This window comes from Annulohypoxylon maeteangense (genome assembly GCF_022496945.1).
Source record: "Annulohypoxylon maeteangense strain CBS 123835 unplaced genomic scaffold GGS22scaffold_27, whole genome shotgun sequence".
NCBI classification, from domain to species: domain Eukaryota; kingdom Fungi; phylum Ascomycota; class Sordariomycetes; order Xylariales; family Hypoxylaceae; genus Annulohypoxylon; species Annulohypoxylon maeteangense.
This window is the reverse complement of record NW_025953274.1, coordinates 148,658-174,728: the sequence shown is the minus strand read 5'-3', so window position 1 is coordinate 174,728 and position 26,071 is coordinate 148,658. Positions and strand designations below refer to the sequence as shown.

General features: G+C 46.7%; 11 protein-coding genes across 11 annotated transcripts; 7 read left to right on the top strand and 4 right to left on the bottom strand.

Moving 5' to 3' along the window:
* Nucleotides 1-488: 488 nt before the first annotated feature.
* On the top strand, nt 489-2,690 carry GGS22DRAFT_85490 (uncharacterized protein). The gene is made up of 2 exons (XM_047968278.1): nt 489-766; nt 820-2,690. Exons 1-2 carry the CDS (start codon nt 709-711, stop codon nt 2,619-2,621), a joined length of 1,860 nt encoding a protein of 619 aa, XP_047814232.1. The 5' UTR covers nt 489-708; the 3' UTR covers nt 2,622-2,690.
* A 337-nt stretch (nt 2,691-3,027) lies between these two features.
* On the top strand, nt 3,028-4,116 carry GGS22DRAFT_85471 (FAR-17a/AIG1-like protein). The gene is made up of 2 exons (XM_047968277.1): nt 3,028-3,719; nt 3,788-4,116. The coding sequence occupies exons 1-2, from the start codon at nt 3,181-3,183 to the stop codon at nt 3,936-3,938; spliced, it is 690 nt and encodes a 229-aa protein (XP_047814231.1). The 5' UTR covers nt 3,028-3,180; the 3' UTR covers nt 3,939-4,116.
* A 56-nt stretch (nt 4,117-4,172) lies between these two features.
* On the top strand, nt 4,173-6,238 carry GGS22DRAFT_175179 (3-deoxy-7-phosphoheptulonate synthase). Its single transcript, XM_047963213.1, has 4 exons — nt 4,173-4,694; nt 4,769-4,826; nt 4,882-5,784; nt 5,844-6,238. Exons 1-4 carry the CDS (start codon nt 4,689-4,691, stop codon nt 6,002-6,004), a joined length of 1,128 nt encoding a protein of 375 aa, XP_047814230.1. The 5' UTR covers nt 4,173-4,688; the 3' UTR covers nt 6,005-6,238.
* A 24-nt stretch (nt 6,239-6,262) lies between these two features.
* On the top strand, nt 6,263-8,188 carry GGS22DRAFT_85453 (cytochrome c1, heme protein, mitochondrial precursor). Its single transcript, XM_047968276.1, has 4 exons — nt 6,263-6,618; nt 6,752-6,909; nt 7,006-7,068; nt 7,126-8,188. Exons 1-4 carry the CDS (start codon nt 6,544-6,546, stop codon nt 7,799-7,801), a joined length of 972 nt encoding a protein of 323 aa, XP_047814229.1. The 5' UTR covers nt 6,263-6,543; the 3' UTR covers nt 7,802-8,188.
* A 770-nt stretch (nt 8,189-8,958) lies between these two features.
* On the top strand, nt 8,959-10,896 carry GGS22DRAFT_197580 (DNA glycosylase; the record flags this gene model as incomplete). The annotated part of the gene is made up of 2 exons (XM_047966002.1): nt 8,959-9,648; nt 9,702-10,896. 2 exons carry the CDS (start codon nt 8,959-8,961, stop codon nt 10,752-10,754), a joined length of 1,743 nt encoding a protein of 580 aa, XP_047814228.1. The 3' UTR covers nt 10,755-10,896.
* A 1-nt stretch (nt 10,897) lies between these two features.
* GGS22DRAFT_85441 (uncharacterized protein) lies at nt 10,898-11,905 on the bottom strand. Its single transcript, XM_047968275.1, has 4 exons — nt 11,733-11,905; nt 11,581-11,666; nt 11,474-11,525; nt 10,898-11,385 (listed from the first exon to the last, which is right to left on the bottom strand). Exons 1-4 carry the CDS (start codon nt 11,733-11,735, stop codon nt 10,981-10,983), a joined length of 546 nt encoding a protein of 181 aa, XP_047814227.1. The 5' UTR covers nt 11,736-11,905; the 3' UTR covers nt 10,898-10,980.
* A 299-nt stretch (nt 11,906-12,204) lies between these two features.
* GGS22DRAFT_175170 (peptidase) lies at nt 12,205-13,797 on the top strand. Its single transcript, XM_047963212.1, has 4 exons — nt 12,205-12,834; nt 12,913-13,280; nt 13,343-13,415; nt 13,477-13,797. The coding sequence occupies exons 1-4, from the start codon at nt 12,778-12,780 to the stop codon at nt 13,702-13,704; spliced, it is 726 nt and encodes a 241-aa protein (XP_047814226.1). The 5' UTR covers nt 12,205-12,777; the 3' UTR covers nt 13,705-13,797.
* A 117-nt stretch (nt 13,798-13,914) lies between these two features.
* Nucleotides 13,915-15,324, bottom strand: GGS22DRAFT_175167 (zinc finger protein-domain-containing protein). Its single transcript, XM_047963211.1, has one exon. It carries the CDS (start codon nt 15,181-15,183, stop codon nt 14,041-14,043), a length of 1,143 nt encoding a protein of 380 aa, XP_047814225.1. The 5' UTR covers nt 15,184-15,324; the 3' UTR covers nt 13,915-14,040.
* A 773-nt stretch (nt 15,325-16,097) lies between these two features.
* Nucleotides 16,098-18,203, bottom strand: GGS22DRAFT_175164 (uncharacterized protein). Its single transcript, XM_047963210.1, has 3 exons — nt 16,920-18,203; nt 16,607-16,867; nt 16,098-16,541 (listed from the first exon to the last, which is right to left on the bottom strand). Exons 1-2 carry the CDS (start codon nt 17,817-17,819, stop codon nt 16,820-16,822), a joined length of 948 nt encoding a protein of 315 aa, XP_047814224.1. The 5' UTR covers nt 17,820-18,203; the 3' UTR covers nt 16,098-16,541; nt 16,607-16,819.
* Nucleotides 18,204-19,552: 1,349 nt separating this feature from the next.
* GGS22DRAFT_85394 (uncharacterized protein) lies at nt 19,553-21,063 on the top strand. The gene is made up of 2 exons (XM_047968274.1): nt 19,553-19,787; nt 19,843-21,063. Exons 1-2 carry the CDS (start codon nt 19,735-19,737, stop codon nt 20,723-20,725), a joined length of 936 nt encoding a protein of 311 aa, XP_047814223.1. The 5' UTR covers nt 19,553-19,734; the 3' UTR covers nt 20,726-21,063.
* Nucleotides 21,064-21,215: 152 nt separating this feature from the next.
* Nucleotides 21,216-24,404, bottom strand: GGS22DRAFT_175162 (uncharacterized protein). Its single transcript, XM_047963209.1, has one exon. It carries the CDS (start codon nt 23,757-23,759, stop codon nt 21,963-21,965), a length of 1,797 nt encoding a protein of 598 aa, XP_047814222.1. The 5' UTR covers nt 23,760-24,404; the 3' UTR covers nt 21,216-21,962.
* Between the last annotated feature and the right edge of the window lie 1,667 nt (nt 24,405-26,071).

Genomic DNA, 26,071 nt, shown 5'->3' with positions numbered 1-26,071 from the left:
ATATGATCTGTGCTTGTTGGAGCACACTACTACATAGGTACTATCGGAAGTACGGTACCTACATAGTACACTATGCTCATCTATCATATTTTCGAATCGTGGGGCTCTAAGGCTGCGATACCGCCAGACTGTTAAGGTTTCGGAAGCGGATGCGGCAGCTCTGCGGTAGGGAACGGTTCACAAGGGGTTGTAGTGATTAAATACATACGTAGGTACCTAGTACATGCATTGTACATATGTACCTAGTAGTAGCTACACAGTACATGTGTCTGATAGCATTGTACTACATAGTAGGCATGTATTATGTGGAGGTGTGCTGTAAGTAGGTACTTGAATACATTTAGAGTACGTCCGTGACGTACCGTCGGATGTCATAAATGCCGATGACCTTAGAAAGTTTCCCGGGTATTAGGTACTTCACTAAAATGTTTAGGTGAACCTTGAAAGCTTGTGCAATACGCGACGCGACGTTAAGCCTAAAAAATTGAGCTATCTTATGAAGTAGCTTCCATTTTCAACAACTCCCACTACCTAATAGACATGCAGGATGACGAAACGCCCTCTCCTTTTCAATTTTATTCATTATTAAATCGTCAATTAAAGGACTAGCTTTTCAAATCCTTTAAACATTGCACATACCACACCTTCGTCTTCTTTCCAACAAGCTAATCTATCATCGCGACAGCACAAGACGATTCCAGGTACGGAATGGCCGAAGCAAGCAATAAGAGAAGTCATTCCGACTTTGCGGATAATAACAGCGATGGTAGAAAACCTTGACACTCTTTTAGTAGAAGTTTCATTAACAACTAGGTTTAGACAGTTCCTCAGATGATGATATGGGACCTCAACTGCCCTCTTCGGCATCGGCACCTAAGAAGAAACGGCGAAGACTACCACACGAGAAGCTATACGTTGAAGCACTTCCGAAATCAGCACGATATTACAAGTCTTTAATGCATAAAGAACAATTATCATTTGTGAATGTCACACGATCTGATTTTCTAATCACCACTTCTACCGATGGGGTAGTTAAGTTCTGGAAGAAGATGGCACAAGGGATTGAATTCGTAAAGGAGTTCAAAGCCCATCAAGGCGATATACGGTCCGTCTCTGTCAGCCAGGATGGTCGAAGCTTTGTAACAGCAGGAGTAGACAAGAGCATCAAGATATTTGATGTTGTCACCTTCGATCTCCTTGCGATGTTGACTCTCGACTATGCACCCAAATGTGTCTGCTGGGTGCATCAACTCGGCGCATCTCTACCGCTTCTGGCTGTTTCGGACGATTCGAGACCCTTGATTTATATATATGATGGCAGAGGAGAAAATCAAACCCCCATACACATAATCAAGAACTTGCACAGGAATCCCGTATCAATAATGGCCTTCAACGATGCCTACGACTGCGTGGTATCTGCTGATGACAACGGGATGCTTGAATACTGGTCCCCGAGTGCCAATTATGAGAAACCGGAAAACGTGTTCCAATACAAAAGCTCTACCAGCCTCTTCGATTTCAAGAAGGCGAAGTCGACCCCGGTTTCTCTGACTATGTCTCCTTCAGGCCACCAGTTTGTCACATTCTCCATACCCGATCGAAAAATTCGGGTTTTCGAATTTGCGTCCGCCAAACTGTACCGGACATATGACGAGTCGTTACAGGTCATTGAAGAGATGCAACGAGCTGGAACGGCCATGCAAAAGTTAGATGGTGTTGATTTCGGAAGAAGACTTGCTGCGGAGCGCGATATCGAATCCGCTTCAATTCAAAATAAGGTCAACGTCATCTTCGACGAGTCGGGTCATTTCATTTTGTATGGTTCCATATTCGGCGTCAAAGTCTTGAATACCTTTACAAATCAGGTTGTGAAGGTGTACGGAAAAGATGAACATATCCGCCCTGTCAATCTAGCTCTGTATCAAGGGCAGCCCCAGAAAAAAGGAGTCACGACTGTGGCGATGGCAGCTTCAAGTAACCCTCTTCTACAAGAATCAGAGACGAGAGATCCGATACTCTTCGCGACGGCAGTTGGGAAAGTTCGGTTCTATATGTTTACGAACGACGAAGAAATATCTAGGTCCGAAAGAGATGTTCAAAACGAGAAACCAACCGTATTAAACCCTAAAAAGACAGTCGAAAAGAAGACGAGCGAGACTGGTACGGCAGCTGTCCTCCACACGACGTATGGAGATATCCACATCCGGCTCTTTCCGGATGCCGCACCAAAGGCCGTCGAGAATTTTGTGACCCACTCAAGACGTGGCTACTATAACAACACCGTCTTCCATAGAGTAATACGCAAATTCATGATCCAAGGAGGTGATCCCCTGGGTGACGGGACAGGTGGCGAAAGTATATGGGGTAAGGAATTTGAGGATGAGTTCAGTACTCTCAGACACGACAAGCCCTACACTGTCAGCATGGCGAACGCTGGTCCGAATACGAACGGAAGCCAGTTCTTCATAACCACAGAAAAGACACCATGGCTGGATAACAAGCACACGGTGTTCGGAAGAGCGGTACAGGGATTAGACGTTATTCACAAGATAGAGAATGTACGGACCCATAAGGAAAAGCCAGAGGAAGATATTAAGATCCTCAATGTCGATATAGTATAATAAGTACTTACCCATAGTTCGGTGATACATACTGATATCAAAAGCTTGACTTGGTCGCGGAGTTATGAATCCGAACATCAAGCTAAATCACGAATGTGTAGAGTATATCATAAAAGAGACGAGCAACGAGTTCAATCCAACCTAATTCTTCTCATCGCTACTTTGATATTCTCCGAGGTGCCGAGATGGTTGATGTGTATTTATGTACATACATACATCTAAAACATGTGTGGTCCCACAAGTTTTAGCAACAGCTGGACCAGTAGATAGCGCTATCGGTACCTGGGACCCTGGGTTGATGCCGGACGTACCGGATAGTACATCCACAATACCACACATATGTATGTACCTAGTAATAGGTGCATACCTAAAATACAGTCTGACCTAATTACCTCCTTTCCTTCCAAGTTTTTCCCATAAGGTCAAGTACTTTATTTTGTTGCTATTCAATCTTTGGCTGCATTTCCCTTAATACTACATATATGAACCGTCATTTAGTGTAAAGGGGAAATTGGAAGATCTGGTTACATCACATCATCGTTCATTTTGTCAGCTAAAAATGGCCACTCTAACTCGTCATCCGCTCCAGAGGATCGCGTCCCCGTCTAGACAAGTTTCCATATTACTTCACTTGGTGGGAATATTGTCGTTTATAGCCTCTTTCAGGTTTCTCTTCACGTGGGAAACTCCAATGTCAGCCGCATTTGGCGGACACTTCCAGTTTCTTACGATTATCGGGCTAACTCTTGCGTTATGCACATACGTTGTCGGTTTCCTGGCTGATGTTACTCTCTCCTCGCGGCTATTCAAACTTAAGAATGTGCTCTCCATATGCTCGACGCCATTGGAGGTATTGATTAGCATTCTTTACTGGGGACTCTGCGCAATCGACAAAAGCCTCGTTTTTCCACCGGAGTTCCAGCTAGACTTTCTTCCAGACTTCGGCTTTCATGCGGCACCCGCACTATTCCTAACGATAGATCTGCTGCTTCTTAGTCCGCCGTGGACTATACATCGCTATTCGGCGTTAGCTCTAAGCGAATGCTTGGCGTTCCTATACTGGTTTTGGGTTGAGTATTGTTTCTCCCACAACGGCTGGTAAGAAGATCCTTTGTTGTTCCGTATGTCCTTAAAAAGAGCTTTGTTGGTTCCTAACCTCTTCAAAGGTATCCATATCCCATCTTTGATATCCTAAGCACATGGCAGCGCTCGCTTCTTTTTACATTCTCTGCGTTTCTAATGACCGGGAGTACGATGCTGTTGAAGTGGGCGTATGGAAGAATAAATGACACCAAGAAATTTAAGAAAGAAGTCTAGGATTGGTACGTATCAACGTTCGATATGATATTCAAGCATGCAGATCACGGGCTCAAACAATTACATCCATGATATATACAGGTCCCAGTATGTCGGACCGGCCGAGGTTTGAAAGAGAATTATGATAATGGATTAGATATGCTACTCCTAGCATATTTAATTTTTTGACAAAAGTTTCTTTGATTGTGTATGTACCTACCTAAGTAGGCATAATAAAGCTGGAACAAGGGATCAGCTCAACATAACTACCTACATAGTATCATATGTTTGTAAGTGAATTCGATCCTGTCAATTCACGCACGTTTTCTGTATTGTAGGAAAGCGCGAGATGTCAAATCGGGTACCTTACATTCGACCAAACTATATGTAATTATCAGAGAACTTACATGTGCCTAGGTAGGTACATATGTAATCCTGAACTTGGAAGCTACCTATACAACGTATAGCTCCGGACCCCTGCCGAGCCGTTGCGGTGTGACCCCGCCATCGGAGCAGGTACCCCCTCGGAGTTTCATTGAAAATTCATCAATTCATATAATTGACCCACCCCCACTATGACTCTTTGAGTGGGCTAATTTTTTTTTAGAACCGAAAAGGTAGATCCGTCTCTTTGCGATCTCTTTGCGACAAAAGACACTCAATCGATTACGTTGCCTCCAGTTAACCAATTGTCTGTCAACAGTTCATTTTATCCAAATTGACTAGATTACAGCAGACAAGAGATCAGAGTCGCTCTGGAACGTCGCCATCATGTCCGTAAGTGTACCCGAACGTAATATCCTAAGGATGAACTTGAACCATTGACTGACTTGTATTTTCTTATCCACTAGAGCTTCTACATCGAGAATAAGAACGTAGGCAACAAACTCGACAGCGAAGATTGGAGGAGTAGGCATTGACCCCGGAGCAAGGAAGACGACCAAGGGGCTAATTAGTCTCTTAGTTCGCGGTTACAATCCCCTAACACCCCCTGATCTTCTCCAACACGAGATTCCACAGACTGTCAGGTCGAAAAGAACGGTGCTCTCGAGCCGCGAAGAGGTGGTGGCCGTGGTAAATGGCACAGACGAGAAACAGAGACTGCTGGTGATTATTGGTCCATGTTCCATACACGATCCAAAATCTGCCCTCGAATACTGCGATCTTCTATTGAAGGAAAAGGAGAAACATCAAGATGAGTTGCTTATTGTCATGCGAGCTTACCTCGAGAAACCAAGAACGACGGTGGGCTGGAAAGGTTTAATTAACGATCCGGATATTGACAACAGCTTCAACATCAACAAGGGGCTGCGAATGTCGAGACAGCTTTTTGTCGACCTTACGGACAAAGGAATGCCGATTGCTAGCGAAATGTTGGATACCATCTCGCCACAGTTTCTTGCGGACGTCCTTTCGGCCGGAGCAGTAGGTGCGCGAACAACTGAGAGTCAACTGCACCGAGAGCTGGCGAGTGGCCTCTCATTCCCAGTAGGGTTCAAAAATGGTACGGACGGCACGCTGAGAGTCGCAATTGATGCAATCGGCGCCGTTAGACATCCCCACCACTTCCTTTCTGTCACCAAACCCGGAGTTGTAGCCATCGTTGGCACTGTCGGGAACGAGGACTGCTATGTAATCTTACGCGGCGGAAGTCGTGGTACTAATTTTGACTCGAAGAGCATTGCAGAAGCTAAGACAGCCCTGGCAAAGTCTGGTCTGCGACAGCGACTCATGGTAGATTGCAGTCATGGAAACTCGCTAAAAAACCACAACAACCAACCCTTGGTTGCCGCCGAATTGGCAGGGCAGATCTCCAAAGGAGAGGACGGAATCATGGGCGTCATGATTGAAAGTAACATCAACGAAGGTAGGTGATCCTGAAAGGCCTAAATACGTTGGTCGGGTCGCTAATTATGTTCCCTGCAGGCAGCCAGAAGGTGCCACAAGAAGGGAAGGCTGGCTTACAGTACGGCGTCAGCATCACGGATGCTTGCATTGGATGGCAAGACACTGTCGCAGTTCTTGACGGTCTTGCCAATGCCGTTAAGGAGAGGAGAAGGGTCACTGGTATAAATGGCTTTCAGTGAACCAATATTCCGTCATTCTTAAAAGGCATGGAGTAATTATGGTCAATTGTAATAAAAGGAAATTAATTCAAAAGATATCCGAATCTGCAAAGAAAAGGAATGGAAGGGAAAAGGCTATTTCTATGTTAAGATTATTATTTTTTTCATAAGTGAGGAAAATGGACTTGTCCTCGGCAATATAAAAACCACCAACGTTGAACTACACTACTAGGTTCAAGGTTCCATGATGTTTCCTTTTATCCATTGTCTTAGGTAAGAGGTAAACTTAAATCATGCCGTAATATGCCGTATGATTTCAAAGTTAAAAGTTATTAGTGGTTTTTGTCACGTGAATAGTGGATTTATTCGATGAAGCTAACCTCGGCCAATAGGATGCACCTATTTCCAATTGCTTCAAGGTCTGAGCACTTTTTCATATTCAACCTTGTGCTGCTTGCGTAAATTGGTTCGACCTCTCCAAACCCCAACGAACAAAAGCCTCAATTGACTTGTCAACCTACCCGTCGCACCTCCCACGAACGGGTAGAACCTCGCCCTCTATGTTGGCAAGATCTTGCCTGCGCTCTACGCGCATTCTCAACGGTGCCAGAAATGGCGCGACCGCTTTCACCAAGGTACCCTCCGACTCCCACCACTCACTGGCCCGAGTTCCGCCCAATGACTTCGACTACGATGACTATGATCACCATGTGTACTATGTAGCCGAAGAGATAATGAACTAGGTAGCTAATTATTGTGAACTTATAGCGATCTATCTCGTCGTCGAGCTCCGGAGCCTCTACCGAATCTCCGATGAAACTAAACATAGCCGCCGCGGCCTCAACAACTCTCGCTATCGGATCTGTTGCGTGGTACTATCACCTCTACGGACCCACCGCTCACGCAATGACGCCTGCTGAAGAAGGGTGAGTTTATTACTCTTTGATTCGACATCGAAGGGCAGATCGGAGTTGCCCGCTTCCCGTGTCCTAGCTCTATAAATCTAATACGTTAAAAATTAGTTTACACCCACCAGCCTACCCGTGGGTTCATGAACAGTGGTTAAAAACTTTCGACCACCAAGCGTAAGTCTCACCAACTCGTTTCTCTCCCCCCTTCCCCCATGTCTGACGGGTTATCAGGCTTCGTCGAGGCTTCCAGGTGTACCGTGAAGTCTGCGCAGCATGTCATTCACTCAGTCGAGTTCCTTACCGAACGCTCGTCGGAACTGTCCTGACGGTGGATGAGGCGAAAGCATTGGCCGAGGAGAATGAATATGATACCGAACCCAACGACGAGGGAGAGATCGAGAAACGTCCCGGAAAGCTATCTGACTACATTCCTGCCCCATATAAGAATGACGAGGCGGCCCGAGCTGCCAACAACGGTGCCCTTCCTCCCGATCTCAGCTTAATTATCAAAGGGCGTCACGGCGGATGTAACTATATCTTCAGCTTATTGACCGGATATCCCGAGGAACCTCCCGCAGGTGCTCAGGTGGGTGCCGGTTTAAATTTCAACCCTTACTTTCCGGGTACGGGTATCGCTATGGCCCGTGTTTTATACGACGGACTAGTGGAGTATGAGGATGAAACTCCAGCGTCTACATCGCAGATGGCCAAAGATGTGGTAGAATTCCTCAACTGGGCGGCAGAACCTGAGATGGACGACCGAAAGCGGATGGGGTTGAAGGTACTGACTGTCACTACTGTCCTATTCGCTCTAAGCGTGTGGGTTAAGCGATACAAGTGGGCGACGCTCAAGTCGAGGAAGATTGTCTACGACCCGCCCAAGGCATCTAATAATATCCGTACGTAAAGGCGCCCGCTGCTGTATGTACTACTAAGTTACTCTACCGCATCGCTCCTTTGTCATGGCAAGAGGGAGAGAGGAAAAAGGACGTGAGGCTAACCAAGGGGTCGGAATAATCCTGAGTCGCAACTCTAGAGTGTATATCAAGTTCCTAAATTTTAGACGTTCACAGAAGATTACTTGACAGTACCTAGTACGTGGGGCGACTTGACACTTGACGGAATGAACCGTACCTGAGAGAGGATGTTCTCTCCCCTAACCTTGGAACTGGATTAACTTTTTTACCCCGTTACCCAGGTATATAGATAGGTGTAAATATGTTTAACGGCGGTGCAGGTATTGAGAGTTACTAGGCAAAAAGGCACATCAATATTCATACTTACTACTATGTACCTACCTAGTAGTAGGTAATTGAAGGTTATATCTGATAGGCAGGTACACACATACTTGCGCACGCGTGGTACTACTTTCTAGGTACGTATACGTACTAGGTATGTCTAGTACATACCCATATGCGCCACACGAGCTTGACGAGCTTTTCTGAGAAGGTTGGAAGGTACTACCTAAGTACTATGTAGATATTGTGTCAGGGAAGTCACTTCCAGTTCGGCCACCCCAACTTCCATCAGCCTGCCACCTATATGTACTATCACCTTAATAAGGCACCTAGGTAATCTTCTTTTTTATATGCTACTAGGTAGGTGGTTAGTGGTTACATGCCTCCCTAGGTATGCACCTAGGGACCTAAGTATTGTTTGACAATAGCTACATGTATACGGGCTACGTTGAGTTTTTACCTTTTCACTGAGTAGTACCTACCTAGTAGTAGGTATTATCAGGTACCTAGCAGGTGCATACGGATCATGCTGAATACACCAAATAAAATGTTAATAATACGATCCACAACAACCTACTAGGTCGGCATTTCTCACAAATATAGATTTCCAAGGTTGCCAACTCAGCCATCTCAATCAGCTTTTAATTACTACGATACCAAACTCACTTCTCGAACCCGACAAAACTCTTGAAATGCCCGCAACCAGTGCCTGAACATTTCACACACACACACACACACCTACCTAGGTATATACGCAATCATTCCTACGTATACCTAATATCACCATCATATCACTACCATTGATCTTAGTTGAGTTACGGTGACGATGGATTGGATGTGGCAAGAGTATCAAGCCACGGTGGATAAGATGTCTCACAATCAATTAGCTGACGACTTCCTATTCGGCTTCGAAATCGGAAATGACTTCCAGCGATGGTACGTCGCAGATTTAATTACTAGCGGCTATGTGCCTGAGGATGACATGAACACTTTGACCCACCTCAGCTTGATGCGTGGTTTCGAGGAGCTTGACCAGCTGGTCTCCTGTGCAAGTTCAATGAGAGGGAAGGCATCTTTCGATAACCCCCTTGATGGACAAGACACTCTCACCTTCATTTCCAAGATTCTCCACCCGGTTAGCTCATTGGGCGAGCGATCTAGTGCGCTACAAACACCTCACCAGCATGCCAAAAATTTCAGGCAGAAGTTGGATGACTGTCGCGGTAAGATAGAATTAGGTCAAGCCGCTGTGAAGCGCGGAAAGGATAAGCAGTCACCATTTTGGTCCACCCTTAACGCGGAGTCATCTCAGAAACAGGTGGTTCAGTCAGCAGATGACCTGAGGCAACGAGAGAAGAAGATGACGAAGGGGAGAAGGAAATCGAGAAAAAAGAATATCAGAAAAAGAACGAAAACCCAGAAAGTTAGAGGAGAGGACAATAAGAATGATATTTCGTCTCACGCCTTACCTACGCGTCCAGTCCTCCGTGAAGCGACTCGTCATCGAAGCAATAAAGTACTTGAAGATCCCAGTATTCCTTTAAAACGGCACCACTCATAGATAGCCAGGCGTCTGTGAGTGGTTTCAATGTCCTGCGCGAAATCTCCTTGTCACTCGCGTCTACAAATACAGAAGTAAGAGGGTCATTACAGTGCCGACAGTCTCCGCTGAGAGATTTCAACGACGGTGGAACGGTGTCGAATACGATTGGATCGGATTCAGACCTGCCGCATGAAGGTGGCAGCCTGGATAAAATTAAATCGGCAACTGGAAAGGAAGAAAGGATATGTTCCGTATCTCAAGCCCAGAACCAAACACCAAAACGCACAGCAAAATCACCATACTTCAATACCGAGGACGCATCTCCTTCCCGGGGAAAAGTTGCCCGTCCCCTTCGTGGGACAGTCTCATGTATCCCCTTTCCGCGACTGGATGCCCCGAAATTTGGCTTGATTCAGGAAGACCTCGCGACCGACCCCTTTCGCCTCCTCATAGCTGTTACCTTCCTGATCCGCGTCAAAGGGAAACACGCATTGCCAGTATTCCACGAGCTCATGAGTATATATCCAACGCCAGAAGACTTAGCGGAGGCTAATGCGGACGACATTATAAAGACGATCAAACACCTCGGGCTTGCAATAGTCAGGACCACTGCAATCCAAAAGTATGCACGCATTTGGATAGATAACCCGCCTAGAGCTGATGTCCGATATGACGTGAAGAACTATCCCGGACCTAGCAGGGCCGATATACGGATGAACGAGGGTGAATCATTAAGTTCTATCAGCAAAAGGCTCCCAGCTTGGGAGATTGGCCACATGACGCAAGGTAGGTATGCTATCGACAGCTGGAGAATATTTTGTAGGGATGTCCTACTTGGACGAGCGGAGGATTGGAGGGGCAAAGGGCGAGAAGGAGAATTCCAACCTGAGTGGATGCGGGTGCTGCCGGAAGATAAAGAACTCCGGGCTTGCCTTAGATGGCTCTGGATGCAAGAAGGCTGGACATGGGATCCGAGAACTGGGGATCGAGAGGTTCTATCAGAAGACCTGCGGAAAGCAGTTGATGAGGGCAGGGTTGCTTATGGTGATGCCGGAGAACTAAAAATCGTCGACAAGTGAGGTTTATGTTTGCCCAACCCTCCTTAGCATATCGCATGGCTGTCTATAAATGGCCAATACTATATAAAATAAGTCAGCACTAGCTATTTAACAAACTGAAAGTCTAGCATATTTAGGCTATACTAGAAGTAACGACGTAATCAATGTAATGCGTGGGTCAAAATATACTTTAAGTATTTATACTTATATCGACATGATGTGGAAATCCATCTACCTACCTAGGCACTTAATCTTCCTTATCCTCCATTAACCCCTTAGACGCCTCTCTCTTAACGATAGCTTCGAGAATCAGCGCGGTCTTGCGATCATGGATCTCATCAAGGACAGCTGAAGCGCTCATCCAGGCGGCAATCAAGTTCCCCTGGCGCGCGAACGAGGTCCTCCACCAATGCTCAGAACGTAGTTGGCTCTTCCGTAGGTGCTGATAGCCCTGCCAGGGGAAATTGTAGGCTAGGTGCAATTGCATTAGAACCGGGTGTTCATCCAGGGATGACAACGCCTGGCGAAGGCATTGCTGGTAGTAGTGTATCGAGCCGCCCACGAAGCCGACACACGATCCAAGGAGGAAGCCTAGGCCACCACCACCAGTGAGGATACCTAATGCAGCGGCGGTGGCTAGGCCCAGTAGTGCCTATTTGTAGGTTAGCGAGTAATAATATTACAGAGATCAAAAACATGATATTTCTTTGATGAAAGGAGTTCGTCAGGAGGATACGGACTGCTGTTGAGGACGCAACAAACATAGAGCGGAACATGTAGAGACCGTGGCCACTTTTAGTAGACCATGTTAGCCACTTCCAATAGATACCATTAACTACCTACCTACCTAGGTCTACTCCAATTTCCAATAGTCCGTAGTAGCTGGCTAACATGGCTCCCGACGTGGGTTGCAGTGCTGACTTCGTAGTCAACCTGAAGAAAAGCGAATTTCTATGTCAGTGCTGGCTTTCCTTGATTGAGTCTCGGGGATGTTCCTACCATATCTATTCAAACAATTTGTTCGTTGATTTATCGCTTGTCTTTTCTCTTCCTTTCTCTTCCTTTCTCTTCCTTTCTTCTCCCCTTTCCCTTTTCCTTTTTTTAAGAAATTTTTTTTGACTTTGTTATAAGATTGCGGAAGGGGAGAGGAAAAAAAAAAAAAAAAGAGGGTTTACATCCATGGATATGTACATAGGATGTAGCCCTGAGGTATTCGATTTTATCCCTTGCTACGGTAGGTACATGCCTGCTAGCTAGGTACCTAGTAGGTATGTAGGTAAGTACTAGGTAGCTACAAGTACAGGTGCTACGATGCACTGTAGACAGCCCTGGAGCACCAACTTGAACTGATCCATAGCATAAAGTTACCCCCTATTGTTTAATGGCTATGTAGGTGCCTAGGTACCTGGGTATGGATGTCAGCGCCGCTAAGCACTGTCAAATCAACTTCAATCTTACATCATTAGCTCTTCATTCAACAGCTCCGATTCTTCCCACGGTCGTCTCTAAAACTGTACTGCAATGCAGAATATGCATTAGGTTTACCAATAAATAAATACCGTGACCGAAAACGGCAGCTTCTCACGTTAGCTGGGCTCGATTTTATAGGGGTTCTGGTATTGACAAAGACCGGGGTAATCTGCAACCTCCAACGCAATAAAAGCACAAACATCTATAATGACACCTTAGGTGCCCTTCATACTGGACCATTTCAGCCTAACGTCAGATTGATTAGTAGGTCGATATGGGTCCATAACGGAGGGTCGGGCGTTATACATACATACCATATAAGCCATACAGACCACGAGACAGTCACGAGCTGTCTCTCTCGAACTGAAGACGAGAACGTCTAACGTTCAACGAGAAGACAAGTTTGCCCCGCAACATCTGGGATCCAGATACACAATCCATTTAGTATCCATACATTGGCAATTATTACAGTCACTTGATCTTGTTTTCCTCTCTCTCCTCTTCTTCTTCTTCTTTGGACGTCATTCCCAACCCTGTCAATTATTCTCCCCGATGCGCCGTCAATAGGCGAGTGATGGGTTCTCTTGAAACTTCCAAGGATGAATTGACCGTATTGGTCACCGGCTTCGGGGTACGTTGCCCACAACATGCCATCACGCGGTATTCGGTATTCTCATCCTTCCCGGATATCTCGGCTAATTTTGTATAGCCTTTCAAGGTGCAATATCCCGTGAATCCGGCTTGGGAGATCACCGCATCCTTGCCGGATTACCTGCCTCCCTACCGGGTAAGGGAAACCGCCCGTCAAACCACGCCAAGCTTGCCTCCGGTTAGGATTTTAAAGGAGGGGCCGGTCCGCGTCAGCTATGAAGTCGCCAGGGAGTTGGTTCCCACACTTTGGGACGACCCAAAACAGAAAATCGATTATGTCATCCATATAGGAATGGCAGGCCCGCAACCGGTCTATTCCATCGAGAGGCGCGGGCATCGCGATGGATACGACAAACCTGATGTCGACGGCCAGCTTCTCGGGGATGAGCAGAAGCGCAAACGGGAGGGCGACAAATGGATATGGCAGTCAGTAAAGCCAACCTATTAGGCGCCTAGGATACGACGATTACTAACCCTATCTATCATAGCGATATCCCATCAGAACTATTGACTGACCTGGACATCGAAAATATATACAAAAGATGGGTTGATAGTAGCCCGGTAGGAGTTTCTATTCCCATCCCCTCGCTCGATCGGTGCTGACACATAGTACCATACGAAGGACAATCTCAGGCTACAGCTTTCCGAGGATGCTGGGCACTATCTATGCGACTTCATCTACTTCTCAAGCTTAGCTCATCTGTACAAGCAGCGGAGGCCTAGGAAGGTAATATTCTTTCACGTTCCCTTGAATCCGGACGAAGAGTCTCTCAGACGCGGAAAAGAGCTTGCCTTGCAATTAATTAGGTCAGTGTGTGAGGTTGGGTTCACAAAGGGACCCGTCGCTTAGAGTAATGTTCTCGGCGAGAAAATACTAGCCTGTGATATAGGATGTCATATATTTGTGCCTGACAGCAGCAATATATTTATATATACCTACTTATCTATAAGTCGATACCTATGCAACTTGTTTTACTTATCACTTCGAGGAAATATTATCAAAAAAAAAAAAAAAAAAAAAAAAAAAAAACGAGCTAGTTCTAGAATGAGTCATTCGAGGTGGTTTTCTAAAAACAAAACGAAGCGCAGCTTGTGCCGCTGTTATATTAAGTTTCAAGCAAAGCTACCTGCCTACGTAACGCTTCATAAAATATACACCTCGCTTCTTTGTCTCTAAATATGTATTTTAATCCTCAGTCCATGTACTCTTCTTGCGAAGTTCAAGTTTGTTTAATTGGTCTAGAAAACTGCGTGGCAGCTGTTGGCTTTTCCTGTCTTCGCATTGTAGGATAATATTTGAAGTCTTGACATATTGGTCACTAAAACTGTCCCAGACGCGTTTCTGTGTGGCATTCCGTGAATAACGCTTGGGAAGGTAAACACTGCCGAACACGGCAGCCTGGACTGCCTGAGAGACACCTGCAAAATCCATCGTAATGGGCTGGACTTGGTCGAAATTTAGCATCCATAGCACGGTCCTCCTACACAAAAAGTGCTCGATAACCCGAGATTTCGGGCCAGTATAGGTGGAAGGCTCCATCTCCTCGATGTCTAGATATCTCAGGGGCGAAGGCTTACTCGAACCACCCAAGACAAATTGCACACCCCAGGCATCAACACTAGCAGCCCAGTGCATGACAGCCAACGCCTGGCCGACTCGAGAAGCCATGCTATCAACGTCCAAGCCCATATCTATCATCTGGTTGAGATGTAGCTCGAAGTTTCTAAGGGAGAATGGCGTTTCTCCGATTTTTCCCTCCATAGAGCCAAGATAAATCTTCACGAGACAGTCATTGTTCTTAGGATCAGCTACTGCCCTAAGTCTAAGTCTTGGGGCACAGTATTGGTTGATGAGGGCAGTCCTTGTCTCGTCATCCAGGGGTGGGATCCGCTCGGAAACGAGAATATCCGTAGGGATATCGCAGACACGTCGAGCAGCCTCGACTAAACCTGGGTTCTTGTCGAAGAACGTAAGGTCCTCTGCCGGAACGAAAAAATAACACCTGGGTACCATTACATCGACTGTGCGGCGTTTGATCTCTTCGTAAATAAGGGTATGCATCACGTAATCGTTCCATTGGCCAAATCTCGATTCTTTGGAAATTTTTATAGCAAGTGACCTCCCTTTTAGTGTGAATACAGCGCTGCATCCTCCCTCTCCAATCTGTTTGAAGGATTGGGCACTTGGAGTGGTTTCTTGTCCATCGACCTTTGACGAGGGGGAGTGTATGGAGTCGTCAAGTGAGAGGTGAAGCACCTTTTTTAACATATTCTTAAACTCTGGGTCGCGGTCGTTGTCGATTTCCATAGAGGAGGCTGGTGGAGTCATTTTGAAGTGCCCAATGTGTTAGATGTATGGGTACCTAGTATCTCGATTAAAATATGTTATCCGAGAAACAAACGACTATTTACATCCATAGTGCAATAGGTCCTAAAAGAAGGCTATGTATTGATGATGTCGTAGAATTTGTAGTGAAATGACCTTTGACTTGTAAATGTATATTTTTGGGTTTAATATACCTACCTATTCCTACCAGTCGTAGTGCCTCTACCATATTCTCCGAGTGTACCTTCCAGACACGAGAATGATCCATGGATACTATGTAGATACCTGCTTACCTACTGGTGGACATATCATGGATGTAGGTACCTGCTTACATATTCATCAAGGAGAGTAGGCAGTTGCAATGGCTCACAACTTACACGCGTATAGCATCTAGCATACTATCAAGGCTGTAGCTACTTAGGTAGTTAAACGTACTACCGGGTACCCGGGTATAACCTTGAAACGATTCATGGTCTGTAGGTAGGTAGGTACCTAAGTAGGTTACTTGGAAGCATCACGCTAGCAAATTTGGTATGTACATATATGGTCCACTCTAACCTGCTAATTATATGTACGTAGATATTCGCCGACCAGCCGGCCTCTTACGCCGTCTACCCTTCGCCGATTCCTATTCCCCAACCAGTGCCACTCGGCGATATCGATCCCGCACCTTCACTATATAAATAGATAGAGATAACTCTGTCTCCTTTTAATGATTTCGAGCATATTCATCAAATCCCTGTCTGTTGGTCTGTATATTTACCAGTAGCCACCCCCACATAAAAAGTCACCACCTCCTCAATTTCTCAAAAACTCACTCAAGATGTGCATGAAGGCAACCTGTGGCACTTGCGGTACGTCGAGTATGAGGTCAGATCTATGATAATCTTAAGCATGTCTAAACTTTGACTCACTAGGTAAAACCACCTGGTTCGGCTGTGGAAACCATATCTCCTCCGTCCTCGACAACATTTCACCAGAAGACTGGTGTACCTGCGAACCCAAGGTCACTGTCAATGGCAAAGAATACCCTCCCAAGGGCCAAGTCTGAAAATAGGATGATATAATATTATTCGATTGAATCTGAGGGCCGATGGGGATTGGTGGGGTTCATACTTAAACGAGTTAAAAGATCAACGATGGATTGTTGACATTTAGGAGCTCAAATAATCTCTCGCTATAATTACGACTAGTACCTGGGCAGGTATCTATCAGCAGAATAAGCAAAAACATTGTTGGTCTGATAGGTTCACTTTTATTATTCAAGGTATCCGAGCTATCTATCGAAATGACCATAAACTATCACGTCGTTAGTAGTTACGCTGTAACGATGCCGTCTCTTTTCCTGTCATCAGTCATAAGTCAGTTCTATCTATGCATAAGTATATATCATCGCATTATCTCATCTAAATTCTCTGGCCCTTAGGCCACGCCGCTCTGTGGTACTGATTAGGCCACTTGACCTCCACACCTAGCTCCTGTGCCGCGCGCAAAACAAATTCTGGCTCGCGCAAGAACTGGCGGCCGATCAGCACCAGATCCGCCTGCGGTGCTTCGCCTTCCTGGACGATGCGCCGGGCCATTTCAGAGTTCGTGATGAGACCCACGGCTCCGATAAGCATCTCGACACCGTCCTTTCTCAGCTCGTCGCGGATCCGACCCGCGAAGTTGATCTGCGCGTAAGGGTGTATGACGAGCCTCTGTGCCGGGTTGTTGCCAGCGGAGCTGACGTCGAGCAGATCGATGCCTGCAGTCGGCAGTAGCTTGGCGAGCTGGAAGCTCTGCTCCATCGTCCAGCTGGGCTCGCCGGACCACTCCATCCACTCGGTGGCAGAGATCCGAAGGAACAGGGCCGCAGACTCGGGGATAACGTCACGGACCGCCTCGATGACCTCGAAGAGTAGGCGCGTGCGATTCTCGAAGCTGCCGCCGTACTGGTCCGTCCGCTTGTTGCTAGCCGGCGATAAGAACTCCGTGATCAGGTATCCGTGAGCGCCGTGGATCTCGATCACGTCGAACCCAGCCGCGATAGCTCTCTTGGCCGCATCCCTGAACGCCTGCACAACGGTCTTGATGTCCTCAGCCGTCATGGCCTTAGGCTCAGCGTAACCCTCGTTGAACTTGACAGCGCTTGGTGCCCATACGTTATCCGGCCAGCCGCCGTTCTCGGCGGTAACGACGACGCGACTCGAACCCTCAGGCATAAGCCACGGGGCGAAGGTGCTGGCTTTACGACCGGCATGGGCGAGCTGGATGCCGATCTTCTGACCCTGAGAGTGGGCAAAGTCGACGATGCGTTTTAACGGCACAATCTGGCTGTCCTCCCAGAGCCCGAGATCCTCGGGGCTAATGCGACCGTTGGGGGTAACGGCGGTGGCCTCGACAATGGTCAGGGCCGTGCCCCGCAGGATAAACTGCGACAAGTGGGCGAAGTGCCAATCGGTGGCGTGTCCATCGTCGGCGCTATACTGGCACATCGGGGCGACGACGAAGCGATTTTGCAGTTCAACACCCCGGATCTTTAGCGGCTTGAACAGGGTCGGGGCTGTGGCCTGATCCAACGCAGTTCCTGCGGGTGGGTCTTGGACAGGCGTGTAGAAGGGGACATTAGGGGCGCCCTTGTTCGTGACGGATGACATGACTTATGATCTCCTTGATAAGGTTGTGGGGGATCAACTAGGATCTTGACGATTGTATGTAGTACTATGCGGCGTGCTATTTGGCGGAGCTTACCGAGATGATAAGGGATTGTTATAAATTCGGTATCTTATAATCCGAAATAAGAAGTGTGTTTCTTTTCTTTCCCTGATTTCCTACAGAGGAAAATGTTACTCGGCTAGGGTTTACCTACATAGTACGCAAGGCCGGGATCATAACTCGGAGCATCATAAGCTTTTATATACAACAAAATGCAAGAAGTATTCGCATGGAAAGGTTAGAGGGGAAAAGAAGAGCCGGAATGATTAGATAAAATGCAAATTGACAAATTCAACCTTTCTATGCTGAATAATGTTAAAAGGTTTGGTGAAGTCGCCGGTAAGTCTCCGCTACCCGACTATATACCTCCTAGGTATATCCATAACGGAGCCGATGTGGCTCTTGAATACTACTATTAGGTAGGTACATGTAGAAAGTATGTGATGTTATCTTTTATGATTATCACGAAGTTATGTAGCGACATATGTACTTAGGTACCTGAATAGGAACATACATACATACTGGTATCAGTAGGCATATATTGTACATATTTGTACCTACGTAGGTACCTAGTAGGTAGGCATGCTTCAAGGTTTGAAACAGTTCGTTCACCAATCGCTCAAGTTACCGAGTTATCTCCCAATCCGTCCATCCCGTCCGTTTTTTCCAGATCGTACATAAAGTATCCACTCTCTATTAGGTACTCTCTTCCCCCCGTTTTACTGCGCTCTGTACTCTTACTTACATGACCGTCACCATGCCATCTTTTCTTCCATTGCATTACATTAGTGAATTTTCCGTCCACCTATCGTAAAAATTTATCTATCTACATAGCTTCTTTCTCCTAAACGCCGACGGCATTTAGCAGTTATATCTAGATTATGGGGCTCTAACGATTCATTCCGACCTATTGTATGCATGTGTACATCTTCCATCGACGTCAGCCTGTGTACCTGTATACATATGCCGCGACCCGCACCCAGTCGCCCAGGCAGTCAGGGGAGGGCAGATCGATCCTGATTTGTCACAATTCCACCCTTCCTCTAGATATGGAAAGATGCTAATTACTAGGTACCTACCTAGATATATCTGACCGCTCAGTGCGGTCTACAGCGTATACCTACCTAGTTTACACCTAGGCTGCTACTATGTAGGTCCAAGCTGTAACAGCACCACCGACCACACGAGATCGCAATCTCTCACCTCTCCCCAATACATACAGGGTCATTCCAGAATGTCTCACGAACCCTTTGAAATCCCTACAGCCCGTCGTTTCTTCTTCTTCAAGCCCTGCGACAGAAAAGCCGAAACGGGTATGGGGTCGTTAGTCTAAGCTGAGCCAGGAACACATCCCAGCCAGTTTCCCGCATCAAGGGGCTGAACCTGAAGCAGCCATTGAGATCCCGTCGTAAAATTCCCTGGCTCCTCCCCTCTTCCGCTAAGGCTCGACATGGCTGCACGGGACGAATACGCCTGTTCTCGTTTCGTCCCATGGTAGCCCCATGATACCGTAGGTTACCAATGATGCAACCAACTCTAACAGCCTCGACCTCCTCAGAGGCAGTAGTGTAGCAGCGTAGTAAGTATGTAGATGCGGCGGTGCGGGATGTCGTCGCTCCAAGTTTTAGCGAGGTGTTCGTGCTCCACCCGACCGATCACACGCTAGGAGAGCTCTTCCAACTCCTCGGGGCCTTGCCAAGAGGTTGCCTGGTTGAAACCCCTTCATTCATACTTCATCCATCTGTCCAGTTGCTCAGCCTCAACTTCCATTCGTTTTAACAAGTGAAGGGCTGGCTCTTTTCACTTCTTATCTACACTGACCCTAGTCGCTTCGCTTGATCCACGCAAATATCCAAGATGCTGAGAGGTAGATTCGGCGAAAAGAAAGCTTCGGGAAGCTCTCCAAAAACGTGAGTTGTCGGATACATGTAAGGTGAACGCTTTGCGCTGACCTCGTTCACGAAGCTCCCCTAGGCTGGCCGGTCCAGCTACCGTGAAGTTATTGGTCGGTCCAGACAGCCAGGAATTCCTGGTTCCGAGAGACATTCTAGCATCATGCTCGTATTTCCGGCAGCATCTAGACACGGCACGCATCGAGTTTGAGAAGGGTCAACCTCATCTCGTTATGATCTTGGAGGACCAATGTCCGGACACATTCGAACTGTTCGCGTACTGGTTAAACGGGCGCAAGAACTTCGATAAATTCATCGATGCTGCTGAGGCCAGTAATTCCTGCAAAGAGCTCCATTGGGATCTCGTCAACCTACACCTATTCGCTGCACAGATCGACATACCCGCCCTACAAGACTGTACCATGGACGCTATACAAGACGTATACCTTCGGTGCAATTGGGACATTAACCCGAAGCTCATCAACTACGTTTACAAGGCAACCGACCCGCAAGAGAGCTGCCGGCTGCGGAAATGGATCGTCGCGATGACAGCTTGGACACTCGGTGGCGTAGTGGCAACTGAGATGTCGAACAACATTCAGCGCCTTTTCGACCAGTGCCCCGACTTTTGGGCCGAATACCATAGTCACACGCGCAAGATGGCCCAGACCGGGCTAGAGGGCCACTTCAAGAACCCCCAACTTAGGTTGCCTTCCAACAACCTCCGAAACGAGGAAAGACAGTTCGGTTTTCGACAATGTTCGTTCCATACCCACCGGTCGACCGTCGGCCAAGGCAGATGTCCGCATGCCACTTCCTTCTCGCCCCTCGCACCGTCACCGTACACAGAGGGCTACGCCGAGTCCGATTCAGAGCGTGGCGAATCGAGGTTTGGATCACGGATGGTTTCTCCGTGCAGTGATACGATCCCCGAGTCTGACCTAGAGACCTTTTGATGGCCACCCATAATCAATATCGCCTGCTCCAATTTCACGGGCTAATATTTATTGGCCGTTGTGCCATGCTATATGGGAAGGGGTCCCGATATTTGAGATACATGAGGCGTGATGGCTGCTACAACCTCTTAAGTAAAACATCCCCTAGTTCCCCGATGAAGGAGCTAGAGCAAAATCCTCAGCAGCCTAGCGACTTCAACATTATGATCGGAGGTTGAGAAGAGTATAGAATATATCCGATTTACAAATGTATACTTATATGGATATACTCCTGTAGGCATTTATCTCTCTGTAATGCATAATTATAATACATCAAATTTAGTATCTAGTTTCCTATTATACTACGATAGAATTACCTCTTTGCCTCGTAGGTTTCTGCTATAAGTTGGGATATGTCCATCACGATAACTGCTACGCCTTGGTTAGATAGGTATTAAAAGTGTCAAGTTAATATGATATACCAGATCTCAAGTTCTCCCTATATCTACCTAGGTATATATTCTTTGGGATTGAGGTCTAGTGTGGTAATATAAACCAAAAGAGAGGGAAAAGCCAAAAACTAGAACACACAAATTGTCACACAGAAAAATGCAATGCATATAATTTCAATATTGTAATGGATCATGTTGGTCTGTAACAACATTATCGGAGGAATATCCTCATCTGACGCTAGAATTGCCATATATGACATTGTCAAAACTTTTTTTCTCAGTCCGAGCCAAGACGCCGGATTCTAATCGCAACCATAGCTAATCATCTCACGTCGCTCTGATTGGCCAAGAGATATGCCAAAGTCGTAACCGTGATCCGAACAAGAAGGCACTCTTGTTATCTCATCAATCGTTCATCTTTCATAATACTCGTTAAAAAAGAAACAAAAAAGGAAAGTGTCGGGTCATCGAGGAATCTTCTCTGGCTAGGAGAAATGAACTAGCTACTAATAGTGTGGTCTCCAAACTGCTGCTCTCCGAGAAGGCGTAAAGTTCATAAGATGGTGAGATTGATTGTGTCAAGCCCCCCTCTCTTTCATGAGAGGGAGAAGTAAAAGCTTCAGCTTGGTAGAAGGAATATGCTTCAACCAGAATATTGCCTTACTGTGCATAATGCGGACAGCGTAATATCATTCAAATCGTAAAGAAATCATGATGTGTGGTATAGTTGAGTACAGAAAAGGAAAAACAAAGGCTATGTGATAGTGTTGGCGTAAGTTTTGGAGGATGCGATCGCTGATACCCAACTAGAGGGGTGACTGGGAACGTCTGCGATCACCGCTGCGGTTTCGAATTTCCCTTAAGCGTTGGTCAAGATAGGCCAGACGAGACGCTAGAGAGGACCTTGGAGGGGATTGCGTCCCTGAACGTCCCTGGTTTGGTTGCTGTACCGTCGCAAAAGGTCGACGCAAAGCCGTTAAGTTAAAGTTGATGGGTGTTGATAATCTATTAGGGAAGCTGTGACTGGAGCCTGCGCCGGAAAACGGAGACCCCAAGCGGCGTGGCTGCATATCTGAGTTTTCGGATGGGGTCGATATAACGAAGGGGTCCTCATTACGTGGCGCAGAAAAGGCAGAAAACGATCTACAGTGAGTCTTCTGACCGGACAAAACCTCGCTCTGGTCACGCCTCTTCGAATCTCGAGACCGAGTCGGATTATCTGAATCCTCAGACGCCTTCCAAAAGGCAGTCGATATACTTGGCCGCTTTCGCGGTAATTCCTCTAGGCTCTTTACTGACCGACGTTTCTGGGTGCCGGAGCGTGACCTAGTGAGACGAACCGGCGATTTGAGTAGCTTCCGTGAATCTAATGTATTTGACTGTCGTGGCAAGTTAATACCATCAGCAAGAGACGAGGATGAGCTAGGTCCGTAGCTCTTAGCCAGTACCGGGGATGGGAGATGGGGAATATCGGCAGATGGTAATTCTCGTTCAGGCGTTACCATCTCTGGCCTTATATTGACTGCGGGATCCAGCAAAGGTTCGGCTTCGGAGCTCGTGAGTTGGGCCAAGGGAGCCTCGGGCCTCATGGTATCTGATGTGCTCACTGCCAAAGAGAATGCCATGTCATGGGCAGAAAATACCGATGGTGATGTAGCCGATAGATATTTTCGGTTCCAACGACGATGGGCTGCCTTGTGGAAGGGAGTAGGACTTGGAGACTTGTATTTCCCCGGGCTAGCAGTAGCCATGATTCTACAAAGCTCACGTAGATGAGCTCGGGTAGCAGCACAGGTATGAGGCCATTCCATATACGGCTTTGGAGACTCTGCTGTAGGCGTATTGCTACCACTTTTCATATCTGCTGTTAAATGCGCTCTCGAACCCTTCCAGCTTCTTTTAGCTTCTCTGGCTACACGTAGACACACCCCACTAGGAGGAATGCGACTCCTACCAAGGCGAATCGGAGTGACTCGCGGATCTTGTAGATAGAGCATGTATGTTGACCATAAATGCGAGTCCATGGCCTTAGTCCAGGGTGCTTTTCGCGACCTCTCCTCATGCGTTACTTTTATATTAGAATGCGGCTTCAAACCAGAACACTCTGGAGGGTTGAATTCCGGGTTAGCGAAGTCATCATCCTCAGAAGCATGTGACAATTGGCTAAACAGTGAGGCGCTGGTCTGAGTGGAAAATGCCGTTGATGGTCTACTAGACTCATATTCTGGACTTGACTCAATATCTGAGCAACTCCATTCCGAACCAACAGACCAGTTGGGGTACTTGGTTTCCGAAGACGGTACAACCTCGACAGCAGGAGTTTTGGGGGGAGAGAATGTCCGTAAGCTCAAGTGCTCGTAGATCTCCATGCTGTCTGAGTCGTCTACCTGCACCTCGATACTTGGAACTGGTACATCTGCGGCTGCAACAGAAGCTAAAAAGTGCTGAGTTGGCGCATTCAAATGTTGAGGTACATGACGTCTCTTTAGTCTCAATCTTGGTCGTGGAGGGGACGGCTGGTGCAACTCCTCATCGACAGCTGAGGGCTCAGGTGTCTTTGGGTCAGCTCCCATATTGCGACTGCTGGAATTGAACGGCAACATTGCGAATTTTGGATAGCGCGTCAATTCCACTAGAAGCCGAGGCCTATCATTCCTTCTTGATCCGCCGCAATGTGCCAATTTCAATCAAATAAATGCATTCATGACCGTTCTTTTTCTTTTGTAAATCCACATGAACGTTAATTTCACTAGACCTCTGGAACTAGTCAAATCATTGCCGCGCGGTTATTAAACACAGTATGTGAAAATGGGAACAATTATCTCGTAGGATCGTGATTAATATTTCGATTGATCGGTTGGGGTGGCGCGTATTATTAAATTCGATGATAACAATATGAGGGAACTCGTAGACAGCGTTCGTGACATTCACGTCGAGGAAATGGGGCACGTCGTTAAATATAGTGATGTGATCGCATGTATATTGTCGTGTACGTAAATAAAAACAGTGGCTACCACGAGGCAACTGGTAGCCACCCTCCAACCGAAGATGAATGGCGGGGGGAGGAAAAGAACGACGGTTTAGATGGTGAAGAATGAGAAAATAGGAGGCAGGAGGTAATTGTAAAATGTAGGGCGGCGGATGCGTAAGTTAAGGGCCAGTTGTAGACGAGAAGGAGAGAGATGGATGGGTGGTAGAATCACGTTGCGCTGCAGGTGCAACGGGCAGGGGAATGAACAAGACGACTACTACTACTACTACTACTACTAGGTATTATCAATGGATGATTGTACGTGGGTACAGTATACATACATATACCTAAATCATCCACCCATGTATCTCGATCGTTCCTACCTACTGTACCTACCTACCTATGCAGCTGTGGATGTACATAGTATCGAGACTACGAGGAGCACTGGGGGATACTTACCCTGAATTAGCCTTGAATTAGCGGGAACATGTGCCACTGGCGCGAACCCTTCATGCTAGTTATGGCAGTTCTAGTGGCATGGAATACAGCGCTAAGCTATTTACAGGCCAAAGGTTGAGGTTAACCCCACTAAGAGCCCTGGAGCAGTGGGAACTTCAAAGCGGTCAGTTTGGGGTTCCTTGTTGATAAACTGTACATAGGTGGTATTTTAGTCTGTATGTTAACTTCTATTGGAGCTTTTTACTAGAGTCCCGATTCCCAAATATTCAGAGAATTAACGAACAACATTAAAGGGGCGAAGAGATCCGTTGGATGTAGTGTACATATGCACATGCTACATATTAATACATGTATGTACCTAGTACTATAGAACACGTCGGGGATATTTTGACTTAGTTGCAAGTCAGTGGAGTTGGAAGAGGATATATGCCTTTGATGGTAGAAAAGTGGTGCTGAATACGTTGCGTGCAGTGCGTGGTCGAAACCTAAATACCTTAGCTTAACACGCTGACACGATGCATTTCTGCTTGCAATTGGATAGGACTGGACAAGACTGGACTAGCTGGGAGCAATTGGAAAGACTGTTTATGCACTCCGGACGCAGCTTTGGCCAGCGAAGGGACACGACAGGAGTGCATATGCAGTGATCGCCTGGTGGGAGGATACTGATGATAGGCAGAGGGCACGGGCTGAGCGAGACTTCCTGCACGCGAATCTGGATGGATTTCCCGTTAGGTACCTGAATTAGGTGGATTATGTATAACGTGCGAATTAAAACTCTCTTCAGATTAGACGCGTCTCGACAAGAGCGCGAAATCGACTGGATGAGAATGCTTGATGCAAAACGCGCTACTTTACATTCTCTGTTCCCTGATTCGCCTAAATTCTCTCTTTCATTCGTTGGATTCCTCTACCTAGTATTCATGCGAACAACTATGCTGCTGCTTGGGCTTACGAGTCTAAAGACCTAAACATACACTATACGATATTTATCTACTACCAGGCAGGTGAGTATACTAGTATAGTAATGAGAAATTGTTGATCCTATCGTCTTTTTGTCGTTGGATATGTATTCCATGGGCGAGGTGGGCTGATTAGCACCTATGTGTTTAATAATTACATAGCTTCTTTGGTGTTGTCATGTAGGTTCAGGTTTTATATACCTACTATGTAGTACTTGGAATACGAAGACTTCAGGTATTACCTGGCATACCTCCAAGGTAAGGTACCAGTACCAGGTCGACTCGAAATAGTAAGATGCACATAGAAGGGGTTGTCAATCTAAGAGGGGTCTATTTGAGACAAACCAGCCAGGACGTACATGTAGCAACACTCATGTGCTTTAAATTTTCCAACTCTACGTACCTACCTGCCTACCTACCTAGCTGTACATCCCATCTAGGAATAGGCGTAGGTTGGTGCCGGCATATAAAATGAACTATGTAGGTAGTGTTGGGAAAGATCAAAAGGATCTGTGGTACGGGC